General features: G+C 39.1%; 1 protein-coding gene across 3 annotated transcripts; it reads right to left on the bottom strand.

Annotated features, from left to right (window-relative positions):
- Positions 1–1,335: 1,335 nt before the first annotated feature.
- ALKBH3 (alkB homolog 3, alpha-ketoglutarate dependent dioxygenase) lies at positions 1,336–17,658 on the bottom strand. Of its 3 annotated transcripts, none has more exons than XM_067462735.1 (10): positions 17,301–17,658; positions 16,516–16,648; positions 13,839–13,954; positions 13,136–13,170; positions 12,854–12,901; positions 11,816–11,919; positions 10,865–10,953; positions 7,656–7,865; positions 4,914–5,012; positions 1,336–4,524 (listed from the first exon to the last, which is right to left on the bottom strand). In XM_067462735.1, exons 2-10 carry the CDS (start codon positions 16,592–16,594, stop codon positions 4,432–4,434), a joined length of 873 nt encoding a protein of 290 aa, XP_067318836.1. In that variant the 5' UTR covers positions 16,595–16,648; positions 17,301–17,658; the 3' UTR covers positions 1,336–4,431. The 3 variants fall into 3 exon arrangements, with proteins under 3 accessions (XP_067318836.1, XP_060620461.2, XP_060620470.2); XM_060764478.2 differs by having other exon boundaries at positions 17,361–17,656; XM_060764487.2 differs by having other exon boundaries at positions 17,249–17,336.
- Positions 17,659–23,959: the final 6,301 nt, after the last annotated feature.

The following is a 23,959-nucleotide window of genomic DNA, read 5'->3' as shown; positions in this document are numbered from 1 at the left end:
TTTAAAACTTTGCCCTCGCAATTGCTTCTGGTAATTTTTTAGGTTCAATGGGTTCATTCCATCACAGCTGTTCTTTTTAGTATTTGTGGTAGGCCACATTCGCTGATTTATTTATTTACATCACTTGTATACCACTTTTCTCACCAGGTCGTGGGGAGCTCAAAGCGGTTTACAACCTCCCTTGGAACCTGGCTCTATTTAAATAACTCTACAAAAATCTGTAAATCTGTTTCAGATTTTTTTAAATTCATACTTATTTTTGTTTTCATTATTATAATGATGAAATTATTATTTTTCCCCTCCTTCCTTAAACTATAAAGAAACATCTCTCTGGGTTTGTTGGCTGTTTTTTGTGGTCTCCATTGTCAGCTCTGATTTTTTTTTGGTGGTAAAACCTTGTTTTGGCAGTATTTCCAATTTACTCAGCATCCTTTTATACCTCCTCTTCTTTCATTTGAATTTGTTCCACTATTTTTGTATTTGTTCCTGTTGTTTCTTCTTCCACCCCAAAGACTGTTTTATCTTACATCTTTTATCAACAACTGTGCAATAGACATATCCCAAGACAGACAATACAGGTGACATTTGCAGACACATTCCTATCAGATAACACATGCAAAGAAAAATTAGCTGTTGATTCTGTATTTATTTGCTTATTTATATTGTGTTGAAATTGAACTCATGTATAAATCAAGGGTAGGTTTGGGGGGCTAAATTATGGATTTTGATATAATTCTTGGATAAGTCAAGAGTCATTCTGTGGAGAGGAGAAAGCACCAATGCTCCTCCGGGAGCAGCTGCCCCTGGCTGTTTTTGTCATTTCCCTACCCAGGTATTTTAAAAGGCCAGAAACAGAGCCACAGTGGAGAGAGTAGAGGGGGCAGATGCTCCGTTTAGGTGCTTCTGAGACTACGCTCTTGCATTTTGCTACTCAAAGGGGATGCTAACTCACACTAACACACGGATAAGTCGATCCAGCACTCACACTAACACATGGATAAGTCGATCCAGGATTTCTAAACTTATACCAGAGTATATAGGGTAAATTCATAGCACACATTTACAGTGGAAAGTAACACAACTTGGAAAGAAAAAGGCTAAACGTGTACAAGCATCTTTTTTTCTGCAATACTAATTTAGGACCAGAACGAAAGCAATGTGTTTTGGAAAACTAGTAATTAGGAAATATGGAGGACAACAGAGAAACTACAGTTCTGCAGACTAACAGTGGAATACACTCTATGGCTCTAATGGTGTAGAGAACCATCTTCCAAGGGCTATTAGTCAAATGATAATTTCCGAAATATTAGAGCCAAAGAACACAACTAGGCAGAGTAGGAGCTTCAAGACAACTTTTATCACAAAGTTTATGTAGCAAGCATGAACGAAAAAGCAAACACAAAAGCTAGACTCCAGAAGCTACTTGTGCTTCTAGCTCTAAGTTGATCCATGCAAAAGGAACAGGAGACATTTATTCTGATCAAACAGGCACATTCTTTACCTTTAAACAGGCAAGGTAGGAGCCAGTTGGAGGTATGACAATAACACCCATTTAGTTTAATTATGGAGAGGGAAAAGACCTAGACAGAACTGGCCGCTCAATTCTTTCAGAACTTTGAAAACATAAGTTAGCTCGAGACAATTCAAGCAAACAAAATGTACTGTATAGAAATGCAGATTTAAAAGTTGGATCAAACACATATATCCCAAATTAGGTTCTATTTGAAAGTAAAAATGTTTTGACTGGAAAAGGCATATTTGACAAAGAGGTATTTTGGGGTTGTATCATTGCCCATCATCCTGCTACATGTCACCCCATGAATGACTTAAGTGAAGACAACTAAGAACAGAAATACTTCCCATGCAAAACACCAGGGAAGATAGAAATTATAAAGGAGGTAGATTGATAAGTTAGATTTTATTCTTTTGCCATGCTTTGCTCCAAACTACTGTGATACAATATATAATGGGCCCTTGGTATCTTCTAAGGTTTGATTCTTGGACTCCTCATGGATACAAATTGGATGCTCAGGTCCCATTATGTATAATAGCGTAGTGAAATGGTGACCCTTATCTAAAATGACAAAATCAAGGTTTGATTGTTGGATTTGAAGAAAAATATTTTTTCAAGCCATTTATGGTTTAACCCATGGATGCAGAATTCATAGCTAAGAAGGGCTGTCCGTAGATGTAAAAGAGGTGTACAATCTATTCTGAACAAATATGCCCTTGGAATACCCTGCTAGTGCAGCAAGCATGCAGGAAGTATGCACTGCATAGAGAAAAGTGATGGGTAGGGGAAAAGTTCACTAATCACCCACACATCGTTTCAACATTGCACATTTAAGTGATTCGGGGAAGTGACAGAAACTAACCAATAGCAATTAGCTAAAATATAGATTATTTTGCCAGCAAAAATAGGCAATAACACATATATTTCATGAAAGTGGTTGACTTGTGTTGGAATTTCAGTATTAATATTTATCCATAACTTGCTAATTAACTTAATGAGTCACGTTGCTAAACAGCCAACAAATTTTACATTAGTGTGGTTCTTTACAAAAAGCTTGGCTGTTCTGGATGTTTACACTGTTTTTTAGTTTGTCAAGATCGGTGAATTTACAAGGTTTAAATGAACTTTGTATTCAGATGATCCTGGCACCACTGAGATTCCTAATTTATCACAGAATGCTGGCTTTGTAAGCTCGTAACTCTGGGACTCACGTGAGAATCAGCTAAACCAAAAGGAAAGATAAGGATATGCATTTAGAAGGAAAAATGGAAAGCAAGAGAAGGGTTTTTGGTTGGTAGGTTAGAAATGGGGTTTAAAATTACATACAGCTGTTTTCTTTGTTCCAGAATCAAAGACAAGGGTAGACAGGAAAGAGTAAATTCATGGATGAGATTTTTTTACTGTCATTCTTGCTAAGCTTTTCATTAAAAATAATATACATATAAATGACATGTTAAAATTAACTTGTTAAGAATGTACTTCTTTCAACATAAGTGCCAATGATTTTTTAAAAAACTTTAACAAATATCTTCATAAAATCTTTCCCACTTCTTGATTCAGACCACAGCAAGGAAGGAGAAACAATCCCCTTAAGTCCCAGCAATTTTACTACAAATGTTGAGACAAAACTAAAAGCCCATCTATATGAGTACATAAATTCAGAGTTGATTTTTTATTATGCTGAGGTGTTTACACCCATTTATTCTCCACAGGGACTGTGGAGCTCCAGAAAGCAACATGGATGGGGGGGGGGGGGGGGGGGAGGAAGACGACAACGACGATGAAAGGAGAGTGTGATCTCCCTTTTCTCTCTTAAGGTGAATAGGCACCTTTGCTGACATTGACAAAGGTGCATTACAATAAAAAGCCCCCAGAGCTCCGTGGCCTCTGCTGTGATGATAAACAACATGAAGGTTTAATGGCACCACCTTTCCCCATCAAGCAGAATGAAGGGAAGATTGTATGGCTGCACTAGTCCATGTGAACAGTGGGACCAATTTCAAATTGCAACCAGTCCAGTTATTTATACTCACCCTGAAGCATTCGAGAGCATTTCCTAACTTCGGTCAAGACAGGGCAAAATTGGGTTAACTGGTTTTACCTTACCCTAATTAGGGGTCAGATGCTCAGGAGGGACGTCTAGACAGATCTGGGTATGTGGCTTGTGTTATTTTAAACTGAGAAAGAGCCAGCTGCTGTTCATGACAAATCAAAAACCAGTGCTTGGAAATAAAAAATGTTCAAAGTTGATTTAGTAGAATTACACAACATTAGCCACTGTAGAGGAAGCCCGTGAAAATAAACAGGCTCTAAAGATGGGGACAGTTTCTGTTACTGGTTTTCTGTGTGTCACCTTTTCACACTTGCAACTCTCTACTTGAAACACACTCCTTCTAATTGGCACTTTAATTTTCAAAATCCCAAGCCAAAACAAATGCTATGAGCAATACTAGCAGCACCACAAGTTGTACACTGATTATGTCCCACTGTTAACCAAGAAAATTATATAAAAAAAGATAAATGCAATATATGTAGTACAGTACAAAAAGGAAATGAAAAGAAGGCAGTCACTTTCCCCTATTAAGAAAATGCTCTCAACTGCCCCCCCCCCCCCCCCCCCCCCCGGCAAACCTAATGAAAAGTGGCATTCGCAGATTAGCAAATCCTCAGATTAAAACAGTCCACCCAAATTAATGAACATGTTGTTTAACCAGCAAGCATTAGCAAATAGCCCTAGAAAAAGGTACCATTTACCACAGGAAACTTGCATCAGCAACAAACTCTCATTATAGCCATGTCTTTTTCCCCTCTCTTAGTTGTTGGTAACAAACCACCAAGCCCATTTGCACTCTTCCACCAAAATCAACATTAGTCTCTGGACTCAGTAGCAGGAGTAGAGGACCAAAGATATCTTTTAGTCATGGGTGCAAAACTTCAGGGTCTGGGTACATTGTTCTAAATGTCAGGTTTATACGTGGTTCCCTGGAGTGATACTCCTTAGGCACACGATGCTGAAACAGAAATCCAAAATAGGCAGATATTAATTTTCACTATAGAAGTGCAGGAAAAAATCTTCTAAATCATTGAGGTGAAAATTTAATCATGCTCTTAAACTGTACTTCTGGCCAAAAGCCTGAGATTCTTATATTATATATATAATGTTCAAAGACAGTTTTTCTGTTTCCTAGACCTTATTTCCAGAAGCTGCTTCTACAAAGTTTGTTTAGAGTAATTTCTTCCAGATCACAAAGTAGCGATATTTCATTGTTTTTGTATCAGGTCTCTACCCTACTGTTACTGATTTAGGAAGCATCCAATTTAAAGGCACTCATGTTGCTCATTAATTGCTAGTTTTAGGTTTCCTAGTGGGTGTACCATATCTATGCTGAGATACTCTTACCTGCCAGTCTTCTTGAGTAGCTCCTTCCATGACTAGCAAAGTCCCATGATCCAGGGGTATATGTACTCTCTGCACATATGTATAATCATTGTTCTCCTCCTGCAAAGAAAAAAAAACCCATATTCAGTTTTACTGTGTAAAAAGCCTTTCTACATTAATGCATCTTTCTCAGCACTTAATAAGGAAGCACAATTGTGACCAATCCTGGGAAGAATGTGGAGCAGCAATTACATGACCAAACTCAAGGCTATCTCAGTCAGTAGTGAACTAGCAATACTTCATTTTCATATGCCAGGACTGCCACCATATTTGTGCCAAAGGCTACAGCTATTGTTTTCTTGCTTGGAAACTATGGGCTAGCAGCAGATAGCACATGGGCCAGCAATGGGCCAGAGTCCACCCCTTTGAATAGCAGTTATGGAGAGCAGAAGGTTTACTCCACTGGCTTTCAGCCTATGACCCTTAAACTTTAGCTTCCAGATATACTTGATATTAGTTGTGCATGCTGCAACTTCTGGGAGACAAATAACAAAACACTGGAGGGACCAGAAACTAAAAACCACCACTTCAGGTCCAAAAGCTATATTGCCATAGTTTTACCATGCTTGATCTACCTACAGTAGAGGTAGTCTTGTTTTGTTTTTAGGCACTCCTCAATCAGTGTTAAATCTTTTGGAAGACAGGGAGCTGAAGTACAAAACACCCAGAAAAACAGAGACTGGGGAACAGTGTTTTCGGTCTGTGCTAGAGTTATCACAATGACCACTGTAATCCTTTTAATTGTATTTGTATTTCCTGACTCCTCGTGCTTTCCAAAGCCTTTTCAAAAGTTTACATTCTTTCATTTATCTTGGACCACTACATAGTTAAAAGAATGTTTCATGAAGTTCTGTCATCCATGAAGTATACATTTATCTTTGCCCCTGCCTGGTCCATTCCTTCTTTTACAAATGGTCCTCCAGATGTGTTGTAATACATCTAAATGACCAGTTAAAAGCCATTATTTCAAGTCCAACGGCTGTAAGGCCATCATTTGACCATTGTACCAGGAGAGGCATTCTTTTTTGCCTAGGCACTCTTCAGTTGTACTAAATCACTTGGAAGACAGAGAGGCTACCAAGGGAACAAACACAGGTTTGAAATATCTGGGGTTCATTATTAATGAAGCAATATGCCTTCTCTACAACTCCTGCTCTTTAAAGTGTCTCTTCTTTCTTCTATAAAAAAATGAGATGCCTTTTCAGTGCAGAGGACAGAAGGGTCCAACCCCAGTTGTTGTTTCCCTTAAAAGACACTTATATAGGGCTGTCTTAAATAATGTTTACTATTTTTTCAATAAAATCAAGACTATCCCTCTATTGTTTAACAGAGGCATCCTGATTCTTCCTTCCACCTCCATTCAATCAACTGTTTCCTTGGTTACAAAGTAAGGAACAGAGTTGCCACATGTCACTTAGCTATTATTGTTGACTCTCATAGCTTATGTTGCAGTGTAGATTTAAAACTAGCTGGTTAACTGCATTGAACTAATTCCCCAAGGAAATGTAGCAGAAACAGGGCCCCCAGGGATCTACCAAAATCTAGAAAATGCCAAGTCTTCAGCTACTCCTGACAGGGCAATGTCTCTATGGATGTTGAAGCCGACCAACACTACAAGCCAAGAGAATTCCAACACCAGTTTAGACTACTGAGGCAGATCTAACTACTGCACTCATTTACTATAAATAACCTAAAGAATTACCTACCAAAAACTGTCTTACAATATCTGATTTTTTTCTATTGTATTACAAATGTTGATGATTCTTTCCAGCCATCGGCTCTACACAAATCTATCAAAGTTGCAACTCTAAAGGCTGTTACTGTCATCCTATACCTAGTACATTGAGCTCAGATGCACTGTGGTCTAGAAACATTTTCCCAGAACATGATTATCAGCAGAGATGGGCCTATAAGTCATTACATTTTTTTTGTGTACAGCAGACTCTACTGGTGAGTAGTCTTGATGCTGACATACTGAAAAAAGTAATGCCAGAAAAACTAGTCAAGACCATGACATAACATTAAAGAAGCAGCAGAATAATGGATGCACTTAACCATTTTGATGTATTCCACAGTGGAGTATTGCTGAGAAGTTGGGAAGAAGAAACCCTTTGTTATTTTTTTTAAAGGCTAGGCAACAAAAAAAAAAAAGATAAACCAGTATTATATCAATTCTACACATCATATAAAAAGTACTGAGATATAAAGAAATAAAGCTATTATAAAACTGTCATCTGTTTCACTTTGATGAACGGAATCTTCAGCTTGTGACTGATAACTAGTAATCATAGGATTAACGTAAACATAATTTGCTTGTCTTGTAAACTCCATTACCATTCAATTGTCAAATAAACACAGCACAACACAAGAAATCTTGGTGTCTTGGTTTGTAGGCCTGTTCCTGGTGTTATTTAGGGCACTGATTCAGAAAATTGCATTTAGATAAACCACATTAGCTCTGGTTTCTTAGATATGGTTATCATGGTTTTTTATGGACGAACAATCAAGACCAGTTTATGACAAATGTTCTGTATCTAAAATGCTATAGCTGATAGGGGAAAACTGGTGCCAATTTGGGAATCAGCAGGGCAAATATACCCTGAACCACATTATACCACATTGTTTAGGGTCACCAAATCCACAAAGGCTTTTCAGAAGCTGGATCATCACAGCTCTCTAGTATAGAAATGCCATCACACTCACAGGTAAAGGTTTCTTCCTCATTTCAAATGTGCGGGTGGCCCCGAAGCTGAGCGATGCAATGACAGGGTTTCGTCCCAAGGCAGGTTCATCATCACTATGCCAATCAACACTGTCCTTTTCATTCCGATACAAGTTGCAGAGCAGAGAGTTGAAAGTGTTTTTAGTAAAATCTTCAATGCGATCCTTTAGCATGGTCAGTAGTGGATGCCACTGATATCAGAAAACAGGTTAATTTGAAGCATCATTACTTAACAAATTTCTATATATTTCACACATCTAGAAATACTGCAAAGCTCCATATAACAAAATATTTTTTAAAAATAATATTATATATAAAAATGTTGTCGTGTGCCTTCAAGTTTTTTCCAGGTTATTGTGATGCTAAGATAAAACTAGTATGGGATTTTTTGAGCAAGATTTTTCCATGAGGAGTTTATAAATATCCTCATCTTAGTAAAGTAAAGGTAAAGTTTTCCCCTTGACATTAAGTCTAGTCATGTCCGACTCTGGGTGGTGGTAATCATCTCCATTTCTAAGCTGAAGAGCCATGTTGTTCATAGACGACTCCAAAGTAATGTGGCTGACATGACTGCATGGAGTGCCGTTACCTTCCCGCCAAAGCGGTACCTATTGATCTACTCACATTTGCATGTTTTTGAATTGCTAGGTTGGCAGAAGCTGGGACTAACAGCAGGCACACACCCCACTCCCCGTAATCGAACAGCTAACCTTTCGGTCGTCAAGTTCAGCAACTCAGTGGTTTAATCTGCTACACCACCAGGTGCTCTTTCATCTTACAATCAACTAAATTTTAAGATAGAAAATTTATTACTGGAGCCCCAATAAACATATTTTGTCTGTATCTAAATCCCTATATTTTACAACTCATCAGGGTTCTCATGCCACAAGCAAACAATCAGAAGTTCCAAGCTCAGAAGACTTGGATGACATCTAAACATTAAGAGCCCAGTGAGGAGGATTACCTTCCCCCTGTAATAACCAATACTGGAGCACATTTTATATTATAGCACACATTTAATAGTGGTTTGGCCTAAAGCACTTCTAAACCAAATGCTTTATTCTGACTATGGCCCCATCTACATTGATCATGAAGCTAACTCCAAACTGTGGCAGCCAGATAATAAACTCCCAAAAAAGAAAGCCATTAATCTGCATGAGTGCTCTGGTTTGTATAATCCTCACCTGGCCTCTAACTGCTTCCAGGATTTTCTATGCAATAATCTGCACAGCAAAACTACTCTCGTCACTACAGGTTTGAAACTGCATGAAATGGCCAGTGCATAAGGGGCCTATGTACCATCTACCGTACGCCTTTAAACTGTTTAAAGCACTCATCAAACTGCTCACAGATGCCTGCATTATAAAACGTAACTGAGTTCCAAACTCATTCAGATATTACAATTTATAGATTAAGTGAAGAGTCTCGGCGAGATGTTAACAATTTCTAACAGAACAAGCGCTATCTGCAATATTCCTGCCGTAATAGGTAATTATGACATTTAATTATAACTGATTATGAATTGGTTTACATTAGGAGCGGAAACTGTGCAGCCCTTCAAATGTTGTTGAACTGCAGCTCCCATCAGTCCTGTCTAGGCTAGTCAATGGGAAGGAATAAAGAATGTTACAATTAAACTTTTTGAAATCTGCACAATTCCCACTCTTATGGCGAGATGATTCTATGAGTGTGTTGATTTTGTCAGTGTCTCCATGTGATGAAGGACACTTCATATAATATGTGAATTTTTGCTACTATCTACTAGAACTGGATCCTTCGAACATTGTCTTTCCTCTCACTGCAGTATCCCACTTAGCCAACTCTGCAAACTCAAAATCATACAACAACTTCACTATAAGTTGAGAAGTAATTTGCAGTCTAGTTGTTATGGAACGAGTTACCAGGTTACTGCATTTTAAAGGGCTTAGAAATTTAAGTTTGAAACATCTTATAGAAGACATTTATGCTATCCCTGATTTGCAGAACTTAATAATGCAGATGAACAAAAAAGAGGGCTGACTGAAGACATGAACTGGTTGAATAATAGGAAGTCAAGTGAAAAGGGATGAAAATGTGAGCTTTGTACTCTATTCTCACTGTCCAGTACATATTTTTTAAGAAAAATCCTGATTGCTACTAATGCTACTTCTTTCAGTTCAGTTTACTACCACTAAAGGGAAGGAATAAAACCTCAAAAATATTAATGATAAAACTTGCACAGTTCAGTTTTCACAGTGTTAGACTATGACAGCTCACTTTGAAATCCTCCAATTCTCTGTTTAAAAAAACCCTACTAATATCTTTATGATCATGGCTATTATAAATTTACCCATCCAAACACATCTCTCCCTATGAACCACTGCGAAGATTAAGATCTCTGTCCTGCCACTATTACAAACCCGATTGATGGGGACGAGAAGGCCTTCTCACTTATTCCCCCCCCCCCCCCGGCTATGGAACCCCCTTCCTGGAAATATTAGATCAGCCCCCTCCCTCCTTTTCCTTCAGAAGGATAATAAAAACTTGGCTGAGGGACAAGCTTTTGGGACAGTACAAGAAGGCAGCAATAGGAAACCTCACCATGCCAACCAGATTCAATGCAGATGATTGAAACAGTTTAAACAGTAGATTTTAATGTTGAGATAGATTATTTTAATGATTTTAATGTTTATATGTGTGTATAGTCTATGTCGTGGCATTGAATGTTGGCCTTTTATATGTTCTGCTCCACCCTGAGTCCCCTTCGGGGTGAGAAGGGCAGAATATAAATGCTATAAATAAATAAATAAATAAATAAATATTTTTTTAAAAAATGCCAATGCATTAGCCATCATGGCTCAAAGCAGGTTTCAGAACAATTAAAACACACAAACACTGTATAAACATCACAAATACACATATTAAAATGTACCAAAAAAGCTACACACCAAAACTTATCTCTATAAAATACATATTAAAATATACAAAACAGAGATTAAACAAAGGAAATACATTTAAAATTCATGCTTAAAGACAGTCCGGGTAGGCCTGCCGGAAGAGATAGGTCTTTACATGGTTTTTACATTCCGACAACCCGTTTAGCTGTCGGAGTTCTTCCAGCAGGTCATTCCACAGAGTTGGGGCAGCCAATGAAAATATCTGAGATGAACAGTACTGAGATTTACATCACTGCTGATAAGTACATACGTACATGATGATTTGCCTGCATGGTAAGCTTGGAATAGGTATATGGAAGTTCACCATACCATGCTGTGAGTCTGGGTTCATCATAAGATTCATCTAGAGAAAGGGAAAATAACATTTATGATTCCAAAACACTATTATAGTGCTCGAACAGTTGTGAAATAATTGTATGGAACAGTATATTTTGCTAATGTTCACATGCATGTAGCTTACTAAATGATTGCCTGGCCAATTCTTTTTCTAGGTATAGGCAGTCCCCAAGGTCCAAACATCCGATGTATATACAACTCCTAGTACAAATGGGGGTGAAACAACAGGAAGTGAGAGGAAATCTACCTCTAGGAAGGGAAATGCACTCCTGAAAGGTAATCATGGAGAAAAAGTGTCTCCAGTGAAACTTTATCTCCAATCCTTGTATCCACAACAAAATTTTAAAAATCCGATTGTCACAGAGACAGAAAGTTAGATGAAATCTTCTGAACAGGGGCACAGACAAGCAAGCAAATGTTACAGGAATGTTAGTCCTTTCCTATGCAATCCAAAACTAAATAAAAAATAAAAAATGACTGGAGTTACACTTTTAAAATACACCTTTTCCACTGTACATACAAATTCTACTTAAGAACAAACCTACAGTACTTAACTTGTTTGTAACTTAGAGATTGCCTGTAGTTTGTATGAAAAGGAATTTGTTGGGGTTTCAACAGATATTCAGAACTGCTTGTAGTAATTGCAGGGAAGATTTCCTAGAACCCTTAACAGGACAGTTGTGTCATCTAGTTTACAATGTGAAATGAGGAACTGCATAACTGCCCCCAAGTGGGCAAAGAAAGCAGAACACACAAATACAGTACATTACAGGCAGTCCGCAAGTTAAGTTGAATTTGTTTCTAAGTGTTATTGGTAGACTTGGCCATAATAAGAGCAGTCAACTAAATGAGAATGGCTGCACTGTTACCTTGTCTGACATGTGTTCTCTGCCCCCAAGGAATTTCTTGGAGAAGTTGTTCAAACATCCAGTCTGCTTCCATTAAGTCCATGAAGCCAGGAATTAGATGAATTCTGAACAAAGAAAACATGGTGAGGCACAGCTAATCAAGAGTGGTTGTCCAAGCACATTAATGTACATGTTCCCCTTTATATTTAGGAATAACCGCATGCAGTCCTATCCTTGGCATCCAGCAGCGGAGTGCAATGACCAGCCCTCAGCAAGCTTCTCAAGGGCTTTTCAAGATTTTGGGTTTAGTTCTATAACTAATAACTGCATTCAGACAGTATTAAGCAACCTCCCTTTCTCAGTAAATTGCTTTCATTCAGAGATAGTTGACTTTTGTGAAATTCATGACCAACTTCCCAAACACCAAAGTCTGGTATAAGGAGGAGAACAAGAAATGTCAACATTACAAAGAAAAATACTGCTCCACTGAATAAGCCACTTTGAGTATCCTTTGTGGAGAGAAAAAGTGGGATAAACAAAAATAATAATACCTAAATATTACAAAATTCCAAAATTAATCTTATTCAGCAAAGCTATGAATGCTATACAGATTGTTACTTTGGGTAAATACCATTAGAACCAGGATCTGAATAGTATTAACTTTTTAAGGAACTGTATTTTGGAAGGAAAACATGGTTATTAACATGTGGATCAATGGGACTAGTAGTTTTGAACCTTTGTAGGCATTTATGGCTTAAATGCAATTGTCAGTTCCACTCAGAGAAAGTCCACTGCACCAAGGGGACTCATGGAAGTGCTTGTTTATTTCCATACATTCTAACATGTTTTATAATGTGAATTTATGCCTCTTTTTTAAGTTTCCAAATTAACATGAATGTCAGATGCATACAAGATATCTCTTCACCACCAGAGGCACAAGATTTAAGCTATGCTAAGCAACAGTCTTGCCACAGCTTACAATATTCTTTTTGACTGAAGTACCAGGACAGACTCCCACTGTACTAAACATTTTCATAATCATGGGGTTTATTTGCTTACCTTGACACTCCTGATGGCATTGTGCTGATCTCATACAGGCCCTGTTTCCTGTTGAAGAGGGGAAATTACAGTTTATTAGGCACACGGAATATGTGTATTTAGGTGAAAAAATATTTAGGTGAAGAAAATTTGCCAACTGTACTTAAGTGAAGCAATATACCACTACAGGAGCCACTATGAATATTGACCACTGGAGAAATTGCCTCTGCAATGCAAATATCAAAATGGGGCATGGTTCATATAGAGTGAGTTCTATAGTTGAGATACTGAACATATACTTACTCTAATATTTTGGGCTCCGGGGCTTTGCGCACCACCTAGGGGGAAAAACACCACAATTTTGTACAACAGGCATGTGCCTGTATCTCAGCCAAAGAGGAATGTTTTGTTGACTACTTAATAATTTTGAATATATATAAGTTCTCATATGTTGATTATTTTAGAAATGCCCCTCCCACACATTTCATTTTTCTATCTATAAAGGCAGAAACAAAACTTTTTTAAAAGTCTGCTACAGTTTTTCCTCTCTTTTGCTATTTATTTTAATAATATTCAAAGTGTTTTCAAGTTTTGTTATGTATGTAACCCTCCTGGAGAAAGGAAACACAGACAAGTAGCATACAAATGATCTAAATAATAAATATTTAAAGTACCAAGTAACCAGGACAATGTTTTCACTATATATCCAAGCAGAAAATGACATAGACAAGATCATATGTTTTAACAACTGCTATGGCCAAAATATTGCCTAAGATTTAAATACCTCTCCTAAGGGATAGTGATGCCAACTTAGTAATACATTTGCTGTTGTCTTATTTATTTATTATTACTAATGTTGTTGATAATTAATTTCAGATACATTAAAAAAGATAAAAGCATGGAAGGGGCAATATATGCATGCAATCTTCTCTGACATCATTTGAACTAAAGAACAGACTATAAATTTTTTCATGGGCATGTATCTATGACAAAAATTAGGATTTACCTCTTCTGGTGCTTTAAATACAAATTGCTGTTCAGATGGAAGCTTTTTGTCTCTTCTCACCCGGTAATGAGTAGCGCTTTCCAATTCTTCATTCCTAGCATTGGAAACTCCAGAAGCTAAAGCAAAAAGCAAGAAAAACCACTAAAGGAGTTAATGTTTGCAATCATATTTATATTCTGTGCCTCCATGCTCAGGGAAAATTAAGATATGGAAAGTGTCCACAAATACACCATATGTATTTATGAACACTTCTCCCACAACTTTTCATGAAGAACTCTGGAAACTTTCATAAGGATGTATAGTACGATTCAATAGAGATCCCTAATCCTTTCAACAAAGATATGCTCAAAGGACCGAGAATTTAGTTCACAAATATTTTGGAGTGGTAACTGCCAGTATCACTGACTTTTAAAAAATCCACTACACAAATGTACTGTGTCAGTATGCAAATGTATGTCTATAAAGAGGACATTTCCATTATACTTTAATAGAACACTTGACTGAAAAGCTGTAAATTTGCTTTTCAATGGGATCGTGTAATATAGGATATAAAAGCCTTCATCTATTTATTTCCATGTAAAATAGTTTTTCTTTCAGCAATGTAACATTCCATAAAATCAGTAAGTGATGTTGTTGTTCATTCGTTCAGTCGTCTCCGACTCTTCGTGACCTCATGGACCAGCCTACGCCAGAGCTCCCTGTCGGCCGTCACCACCCCCAGCTCCCTCAAGGTCAGTCCAGTCACTTCAAGGATGCCATCCATCCATCTTGCCCTTGGTCGGCCCCTCTTCCTTTTGCCTTCCACTTTCCCCAGCATAATTGTCTTCTCTAGGCTTTCCTGTCTCCTCATGATGTGACCAAAGTACTTCAACTTTGTCTCTAGTATCTTTCCCTCCAGTGAGCAGTCGGGCTTTATTTCCTGGAGGATGGACTGGTTGGATCTTCTCACAGTCCAAGGCACTCTCAGAACTTTCCTCCAACACCACAGTTCAAAAGCATCTATCTTCCTTCGCTCAGCCTTCCCTAAGGTCCAGCTCTCACATCCGTAGGTTACTACAGGGAATACCATGGCTTTGACTAGGCGGATCTTTGTTGCCAGTCTGATGTCTCTACTCTTTACTATTTTATCGAGATTGGACATTGCTCTCCTCCCAAGAAGTAAACGTCTTCTGATTTCCTGGCTACAGTCTGCATCTGCAGTAATCTTTGCACCTAGAAATACAAAGTCTGTCACGGCCTCCACGGTTTCTCCCTCTATTTTCCAGTTGTCAATCATTCTTGTTGCCATAATCTTGGTTTTTTTGACGTTTAGCTGCAACCCGGCTTTTGCGCTTTCTTCTTTCGCCTTGATTAGAAGGCTCCTCAGCTCCTCCTCGCTTTCGGCCATCAGAGTGGTGTCATCTGCATATCTGAGGTTGTTAATGTTTCTTCCAGCAATTTTCACCCCAGCTTTGCATTCATCCAGCCCCGCACATCGCATGATGTGTTCTGCATACAAGTTAAAAAGGTTGGGTGAGAGGATGCAGCCTTGCCGTACGCCTTTCCCAATCTTGAACCAGTCTGTTGTTCCGTGGTCAGTTCTTACTGTTGCGACTTGGTCCTTGTACAGATTCCTCAGGAGAGAGACAAGGAGGCTTGGGATGCCCATCCCACCAAGAACTTGCCACAATTTATTATGATCCACACAGTCAAAGGCTTTAGAATAGTCAATGAAGCAGAAGTAGATGTTTTTCTGAAACTCCCTGCCTTTCTCCATTATCCAGCGGATATTGGCAATTTGGTCTCTCGTTCCTCTGCCTTTTCTAAACCCAGCTTGAACATCTGGCAACTCTCGCTCCATGTATTGCTGGAGTCTTCCTTGCAGGATCTTGAGCATTACCTTGCTGGCATGAGAAATAAGGGCCACTGTACGGAAGTTTGAGCAGTCTTTCGCATTTCCCTTTTTTGGTATGGGGATATAAGTTGATTTTTTCCAGTCTGATGGCCATTCTTGTGTTTTCCATATTTGCTGGCAAATGGCATGCAAATGGCATGTAAGTGATATAAAGAACATGATAAAAATTAAGTTGAGCTACCTGAGTAGGTTCAACACGAGTCAAAACTTGAATAGGCTTCTACTAATTTTCCAAGGGAACACATGAATTAATACAGAGAACACTTAAGACATGCTTAAAAAGGATCCTGGAAGCATACTGATTTTATTTTCCTTAATTTAAATAATGTAAGGGGAAGGTATATTATTGTGTTATCATATTCTTAAATAGTTACTATATTTCAACAGTAAGTATCCCCCACATCTCTGAATATATCTGAATGACATTTAAATTACATGTGACTACAAAGATGGGCGAAGTACTGCCCTGGGCTGCAGCTTTAACTAGCACAACCAATGTTGAGGAATTTGAGGAGCCAACTAATATCTGAAGAGCTGGACTACACTCTTGTTTGTCCTACAAGCATTATATCTCAGTGAGGTTTGGAATACAATGAGGCATCTTATACCAAAATCATAGAGTTGGAAGAGACCCCAAGGGCCATCCAGTCCAACTCCATTCTGCTATGCAGGAAAATACAATCCAACGTTGAAAAAGACAAAAAGTAGAGCTGTGCCCCTCTTTAATTCAATTCACTTAGAATTTGAATTTAATAAATTAATAAAATCAAAACTAGATCTTGCCTGCACAAGAAGCTCCTCTGTTATGAATTGAGCCAGCCCAGCCGCCCTGCACTCTGGCTCGTTTCCTTTTATTCTCCATTGTTCTGTTTTACAGTAAGGTATAAGTCGGTTACAATTGATTGTAGTTTCTTTCCTGTTTCAAAATATAGAAAAAATGTGGTCAATCGAGTCAGACCTTGATATGACAATACCTATAGCTTCTACAGGTGGTGTAAACATAGGAATGATTAAGCACACAGGCTGTAAACCACAAATGGCAATGAAGAATGGAATTAGATTCTAACAGTTTACTCCACTGAGTTCAACAGCTTTGAGAAGGCACAGGCTTCTGATTCTCCAGTTAAGTTGTGATTCACAAATCCACTGTATGAGCCAGTTCTAGGTGTGTGGTGTGGATGCCTTCCAAGTTTGTCAGCTTCCGACAATTCCACAAATTGCAGAGTTTCTCTCAGGCAAGGAATACTCTGAGGTTTTGCCAATTCCTTCCTCTAAAACAGGCATGGGCAAACTTGGGCCCTCCCAAGTGTTTTGGACTTCAACTCCCACCATTCCTAACAGCCTCGGGCCCCTTCCTTTTCCCCCTCAGTCGCTTAAGCGGCTGAGGGGGAAAAGGAAAGGGCCCGAGGCTGTTAGGAATGGTGGGAGTTGAAGTCCAAAACACTTGGGAGGGCCCAAGTTTGCTCATACCTGCTCTAAAATATAGCCTGCAGCACCCAGTATTATTCATAGGTACCATGGCAGTTCTAGTGGGCCCGAAATGTATTAATGCACCAGTGTGGGCGCACCCTGAGAAGAGCGGCGCTGGCCTCCCTCCTGCTTCCTTCCTGAGGAACCCAAACACTCACCAGGCGCCGACCCAGCCAGCCCGCAGGACCTGCCTTGCGCGCGCACCGTAAGCCACGCCCCTCCTCTCCGCTGCACCAATCGGGTAAGAGAAACCGGCCATCGCGAGCGCATGGGCGAAGATGTCCGTTGGGGATTTTAGCCCCGCCCCCTCTTTCAGCGCTCAGGATCAAGAAGACTCAGCAAACAGAGTGTTAAAGAGGAGAGGGAAGGGAACGCTGTCTGGGTCCTCCAGACCTTTTGGACTTCAACTCCCAGAATCCCCCATCACCGGCCAAGGCAGTTAAGGCTTCTGGGAGTTGAAGTCCAAAACGCCTCGAGGCCTAGAGATTAGGAATCTAGTCGAATGAATGCAGCGAATAGTGTTGTCAGGTGGTGTAACGCGAACTAGTCAATAATAATAATAATAATAATAATAATAATAATAATAATAATAATACTTTATTTATACCCCGCTACCATCTATCAGAAGACGCTTACTTCTTGGGAGGAGAGCAATGTCCAGTCTCAATAAAATAGTAAAGAGCAGAGACATCACACTGGCAACAAAGATCCGCCTAGTCAAAGCCATGGTATTCCCCACAGTCACCTACAGATGTGAGAGCTGGGCCTTAGGGAAGGCTGAGCGAAGGAAGATAGATGCTTTTGAGCTGTGGTGTTGGAGGAAAGTGCTGAGAGTGCCTTGGACTGCGAGAAGATCCAACCAGTCCATCCTCCAGGAAATAAAGCCCAACTGCTCACTGGAGCGAAGGATAGTAGAGGCAAAGTACTTTGGCCACTTTGAGAAGTACTTTGGCCACTTTGAGAAGTACTTTGAGAAGTAAGGAAAGCTTAGAGAAGACAATTATGCTGGGGAAAGTGGAAGGCAAAAGGAAGAGGGGCTGACCAAGGGCAAGATGGATGGATGGCATCCTTGAAGTGACTGGACTGACCTTGAAGGAGCTGGGGGTGGTGACGGCCGACAGGGAGCTCTGGCGTGGGCTGGTCCATGAGGTCACGAAGAGTCGGAGACGACTGAACGAATAAACAACAACAACCATCTCCCCAAGAGACTCGGTGCGGCTTACATGAGGCCAAGCCCACAGTACATCAATAACAAAAGCAATAACAAAATCAATACAATACAATTAATATAAATCACATAAACAATAAACAGTAACACAAAACCTATGGCCAGGCCAAATGTAATAGATTAAAATTGAAAAAAATAACGCTGGGCATGAACAAGGTGTTTTCAAAGAGAAATGAGGGAACGCAGTCAGTCGTAAATCGGTGGTAAAGTGCGTTTTGGGGGCATATTGCTGAGAGTTTTCCTTATTCTGGGAAGGCAGACTGGAGCAACTACATTTTCAGGCTTCTCCTAAAGACTGCCAGAGTTGAGAGCATGGCTGTTGTCCTTGGGAAGTGAGTTCCAGAGTCGGGGGGCCACCACCAAGAAGGCCCTCTCCCTCATCCCCACCAATCATGCCCGCGAAGGAGGTGGGAGCGCGAGCAAGGCCTCTCCAGATGATCAAAGAGATTGTGTGGGTTCGTACACAGAAATGCGGTCATGCAGGTAGGTGGGTCCCAAACTGTTCAGGACTTTGTAGGTAAGAACCTGCACCTTGAATTGGACTGGAAAATGAACAGCAGCCACTGGAGCTCCTTAAACTGGAGGGTTGACTGCTCTCTGTAAGTCGCACCAGTTAGTAACCTGGCTGCCGTCCATTCAAAGTACAAAGTACCCTTTAAAAAAGGACTCTGTATTTGCAGTTAGTGTCAGATGGAAGACAGTTCTGCATTACATGGTAAAGGGTTCCCTGTCTAGTGACCACAGAAAGATTTCTCAACAACAACAATAATAATAATATGCAAAAGACAAAGAGCGAATACCGTAAAAACACAATCCAGAGCAGAAGAGAAATCTGGCAAAAGAAGGTACTCCATGGACAGATTCTGGCAAAAATTGAGAGCCAAATTGACAAAGAAAAAACATGGCTGTGGCTCACAAATGGAACTCTGAAAAAGGAGACAGAGGGCCTGATTCTGGCAGCCCAAGAACAAGCCATTTGAACCAATGCCGTTAAAGCCAGAATTGAAAAGTCGACAACAGATCCCAAATGTAGACTCTGCAAGGAAGCAGATGAAACAATAGATCACATCCTGAGCTGCTGCAAGAAGATCATGCAGAGAGACTACAAGCAGAGGCATAACAATGTTGTTCATGATTCATTGGAACCTGTGCCACAAATACCATCTGTCTGCGACAAAGAACTGGTGAGATCACAAGCCAGAAAAAGTTACAGAGAATGAACACGCCAAACTCCTCTTGGACTTCCAAATTCAGACAGACAGACAGTTCTGGAGGACTCGTGACCTCACAATCGTGTTAAAAAATAAAGTATGGATCGTCGATGTTGCAATCCCAGGTGACAGCAGGATTGCAGGGAAACAACAGGGAAAGCTGACACGATATGAGGATTTAAAGATTGAACTGCAGAGACCCTGGCAGTAAAGGTGGCCCCAGAGGTGATCGGCACACTGAGTGCAGTGCCTAAAGACCTTGGCCTGCACTTAAACACAAGCGGCGCTGACAAAATTTCCATCTGCACAAGGCCACCTTACTGGGATCTGCATGCATTATTCGCCAATACTTCACACAGTCCTAGACATTTGGGAAGTGTTCGACGTGTGATCCAATACTAAAGCCAGCATAGTGATCTTGTTTGCTGTGTACTAATTGTGTTGTGTATCAAATAATAACAAAACTTTATTTATACCCTGTCCCATCTCCCAAAAGGGACTTGGATCGGCTTACAATTACAAAATAAAACCTAGTTGATAATATAAACAAGGTAGATAACATATCGAATTAAAACAAAAAATAGCGCAAAACAACCAAAACATCAGTAAACAATTATATATAAAAACAGTTTAAACAACATTAAAAATCCCAGCCATTGTTCTGATAAAGATAAGCCATAAAATCCGATTGATTGGTTATTAGGAATTCTTACATTTTGCCATTGTCAAAGGCCTGTTTAAAAAGCCAAGTTTTAATTTCAAGTTCTCAAATTTACTATTTATTTACTTACTATATTTCTCGACCCAAAGTAGACAACAATTTGATGCCGCAGAAAAATACATATAAATGAAGTAAACATACATTAAAACAAACAAATTAAAAAATCTCAACATTAAAACCAATTATTAAAACCACATATTCCAAAATCATAGTCCTAAGCCGTTCCAGTTGTCATTGCACTATTCTGTATTCACTTATTGCACTGAAAAATTACTGTCTGATAGCTTCGTCCCAAATCCACATTTTAAATTTCTTTCTGAAGGTCAGGAGGGAGGGCGCTGATCTGATTTCACTGGGGAGTTCCACAGCCAAGGGGCCACCACTGAGACGGCTCTGTCTCTCGTCCCCACCTGTCACGTCTGCGAAGGAGGTGGGACCGAGAGCAGGGCTGGCAAATGGAGTAACTTACAGAATGGGTTCATGTTTTCCCTGAGTGATAATATTATACTATGTAACACGATTTTTGTTCCTGGGTTGTAAATGTCATTTCCTTATTGGTTCTATCATAAAAATATGGAAAAAGTTTATTAAACTGCAAAAAATATGTTTCTGCAGGACATCCCGCAGCACATTTTGCAATAGTTTTTCAATGAATATCTCAGAGTCTCAAACAATTCAATATAGTTTGTGGCAGCCACAAAAATGAAGTTTCTGGAGTAAAACAACTACTTTCAAAGTAAGTGAACAGGAAATAACACTTTCAAACCAAGAACAGATCCTCCTCTCCTAATTTTATTATAAAGTGTTATCTAACACATAGAGTGGCCCTTTTTGCTTTGTCTGCAAAATAAAATATATCAAAGGGATAGCTAGATAAAATTGCCACCAAGTGTTAACTTGATTGTCACTGGGCAGCTTAGAAGTATACAACTTGAAATATTATCAGTCTTTATATGAGTTAAATAATTTTAATTACTGCTTTTGGGGGTAGATTTTATTGTGAAAGTTGTTATTTTATGATTTTCTTGGCTAGCATAAGAAATGAATTGAGCTGAATTTGACAAGTTAAAGCAGTTTTAGAACCAGTGAAAATTTGGCAAGAATCATTTTGAAGCCAAAGATCTTAGGGAAATGCCATGTTTTCCCGTGATTCTGAAGTGACAGCACTACTAGCACCTTAAGCGATGAGGGCATGCCACATCTGGGGTGGCACAATAGAGAAAGCCTTATCTTGTGTCCTTTATTTCGTTACGGCTAAACTGAGTCCTAACATCACAGTGAAGGACTGAATTGAAACAAAATTAGCACTCAAACACTTGAGTTACAATCCTAAAAATTTCTGAGTCGAGTAAATCAAGAGATGGATGAAAAAAACTTCGTAAAAACTGTCAAAAATATGAAGAGAGGAAATCTGATGGAAGAGCAGGGGACTATTTCGCTCCTTCGGACATCTTTTAATTAACAAATAAGTAATATTAGGGATTTGTTGTTGCTGTGTATAGTATGTCCAATGTGTTGTTAGGCCCAGGAGAGTCAAGTTCTAGAAGTACCATATATACTTGTATAGGTCCACTTCACGTAGACCAGTGGTTCCCAAACCTTTTTTTGACCAGAGACCAATTTCACCAAGGGCCTGCTTTGACCAGGGACCACTCTCCAACATTAGTACCAAAAAGGTTATGTATCAGTTTGTGATCAACTTTAGATTCGGTTTGGTTATTTGGGGTGCTGATTCAGAAAACTGCATTGGATAGATCACATCAGCTCAAGTTTCTGATACAGAACATATGCCACCTAGCAGTCACCCATAGAAAACCATATTTAATATCAGGTCAGGTCCTTCCCTCCTGTCTTTCAGGAATAGCTTAATATGTGGCTTTGGGACCAAGCATTCAACCAGTAAATAGTGCACTAAGGATAACGGACGAATGGAATTGGCAATTGGACAGGCCTTGAGCTACAATCTGGATTACGTGATTTTAACTGATGTTTTAATAATTGTTTAATTGTATGGTTTTAATTGTATTTGTTTATTTTTATATTTATATGTATTGGCATCAAATCTCTGCCTGCTGTAAGGCCGTTCTGAGTCCCCTTTTAGGGTGAGATACAAATATGTGAAATAAATAAATAATCTAGAGCTCATATGGTAGTAGTAATCTTTTGTGGATAGTCAGCCTCTCCCCTCCCAACATCCCCATTGCCTCAGCACTATAAGAGGGTTTCGCAAGACCAGACACTCTCCTTGCTGTGTGGCTTCAAGGCAACGGTGTAGTAATGGTCAGGCCGCAGACCATATTTCCTTTCTTGCAGGCCACTGATAGTCCACGGACCATAGGTTGGGAACCACTGTTGTAGACTTCAAGGACAAGTTTTGGGGTCCAAATTATGGATTTTTGTGTCACCTGTGGATAAGCTGAGGATCATTCTGCAGTGAGGGAAAAGTGCCAGTCAGTTTCTGTTGTTTTTCTACCAAGTTGTTTTAAAAGGCTAGAAGTTGTGTTGTGGTGAAGATATTGTATCTCAGGGCTTCTTTTAGGATCTCACACGATAAACTAAACTCTCGCCTTTTGCCGCTCCATTTAGAGGATGGTTCCTTATACATACGTACATACATATATATAAAGAGTTAAGCTACAGTATTTCTGTAGAGTCATTGGTAAGTCACTTGTTTTGGGTTTTTTTTCTTTATTAAAATTTCTAGTCTTATATACATAGTACATACATACAAGACTCATATAGGGCACCTTGATGAATATAGGAAAAGCCTTACTAAATAAAGAAACACATCAGTATTTGGTAGTTCTCATTTTTAGTCTAAGTTTAATGTTTTATAGAATAGATTAGAAAAAAGCAATCAATTACATAGGCATTCCAGCAATCTCAAATACAATTTTCCCGCTTCCAACAATCTTAACAGTAGCTCTGAGTAGCTAAGATCCAAATGTGTCCAAAATAACACTCTATTTAAAAAAATCCCAAACTTGTTTCTCATTCCTGATCAGCACCATTGCATCGGTTTTCGTTTATTTTTATGTACAATATTTAAACACACATTCACTTTCAGATCAGACTTAAATTATTCCTTCATAAGGAATTGATATTAGAGGTTCTAGTATCAATAAATGTGCTCAACATACATGAATCAACACTCTGTATATACATTTCTGGCAATGATGGTTGATCCAAGACACCAAACTTCAAATGGAATGATGGAAGCAAATCTCCTCTTTCCCACTCAGCCATTCTTCAGCTATCCCTAGTCCTCATGAGATTATTTGCTTTCAACCTTGAGCTCATTTACTCTTTGTCATGTAGAGATAGAATCATAGAACTGGAAAAGACCAGAAGGGCCATCTAGTCCAACCCCCTGCTATGCAGGAAAATACAATGAAAACACTCCTGATAAACTTGTTTTCAACAAAAAATGAAAGGACATGGTCATAGCATTTTCTGTCCATTTGAGCCAAAAATATCGTATTTGACTTCAGCTGAACAGTGCAAGCATTGGGAATTAGAATTTAAATCATATTTAGCATGAAAAGACAGGAAAAAGTATTTTATTGGGTTAGAAAGATGTACTTTAATATGAATGTA

This window comes from Anolis sagrei, chromosome 1 (assembly GCF_037176765.1).
Source record: "Anolis sagrei isolate rAnoSag1 chromosome 1, rAnoSag1.mat, whole genome shotgun sequence".
Classification (NCBI taxonomy): domain Eukaryota; kingdom Metazoa; phylum Chordata; class Lepidosauria; order Squamata; family Dactyloidae; genus Anolis; species Anolis sagrei.
This window is presented reverse-complemented; position numbering and strand designations above follow the sequence as displayed.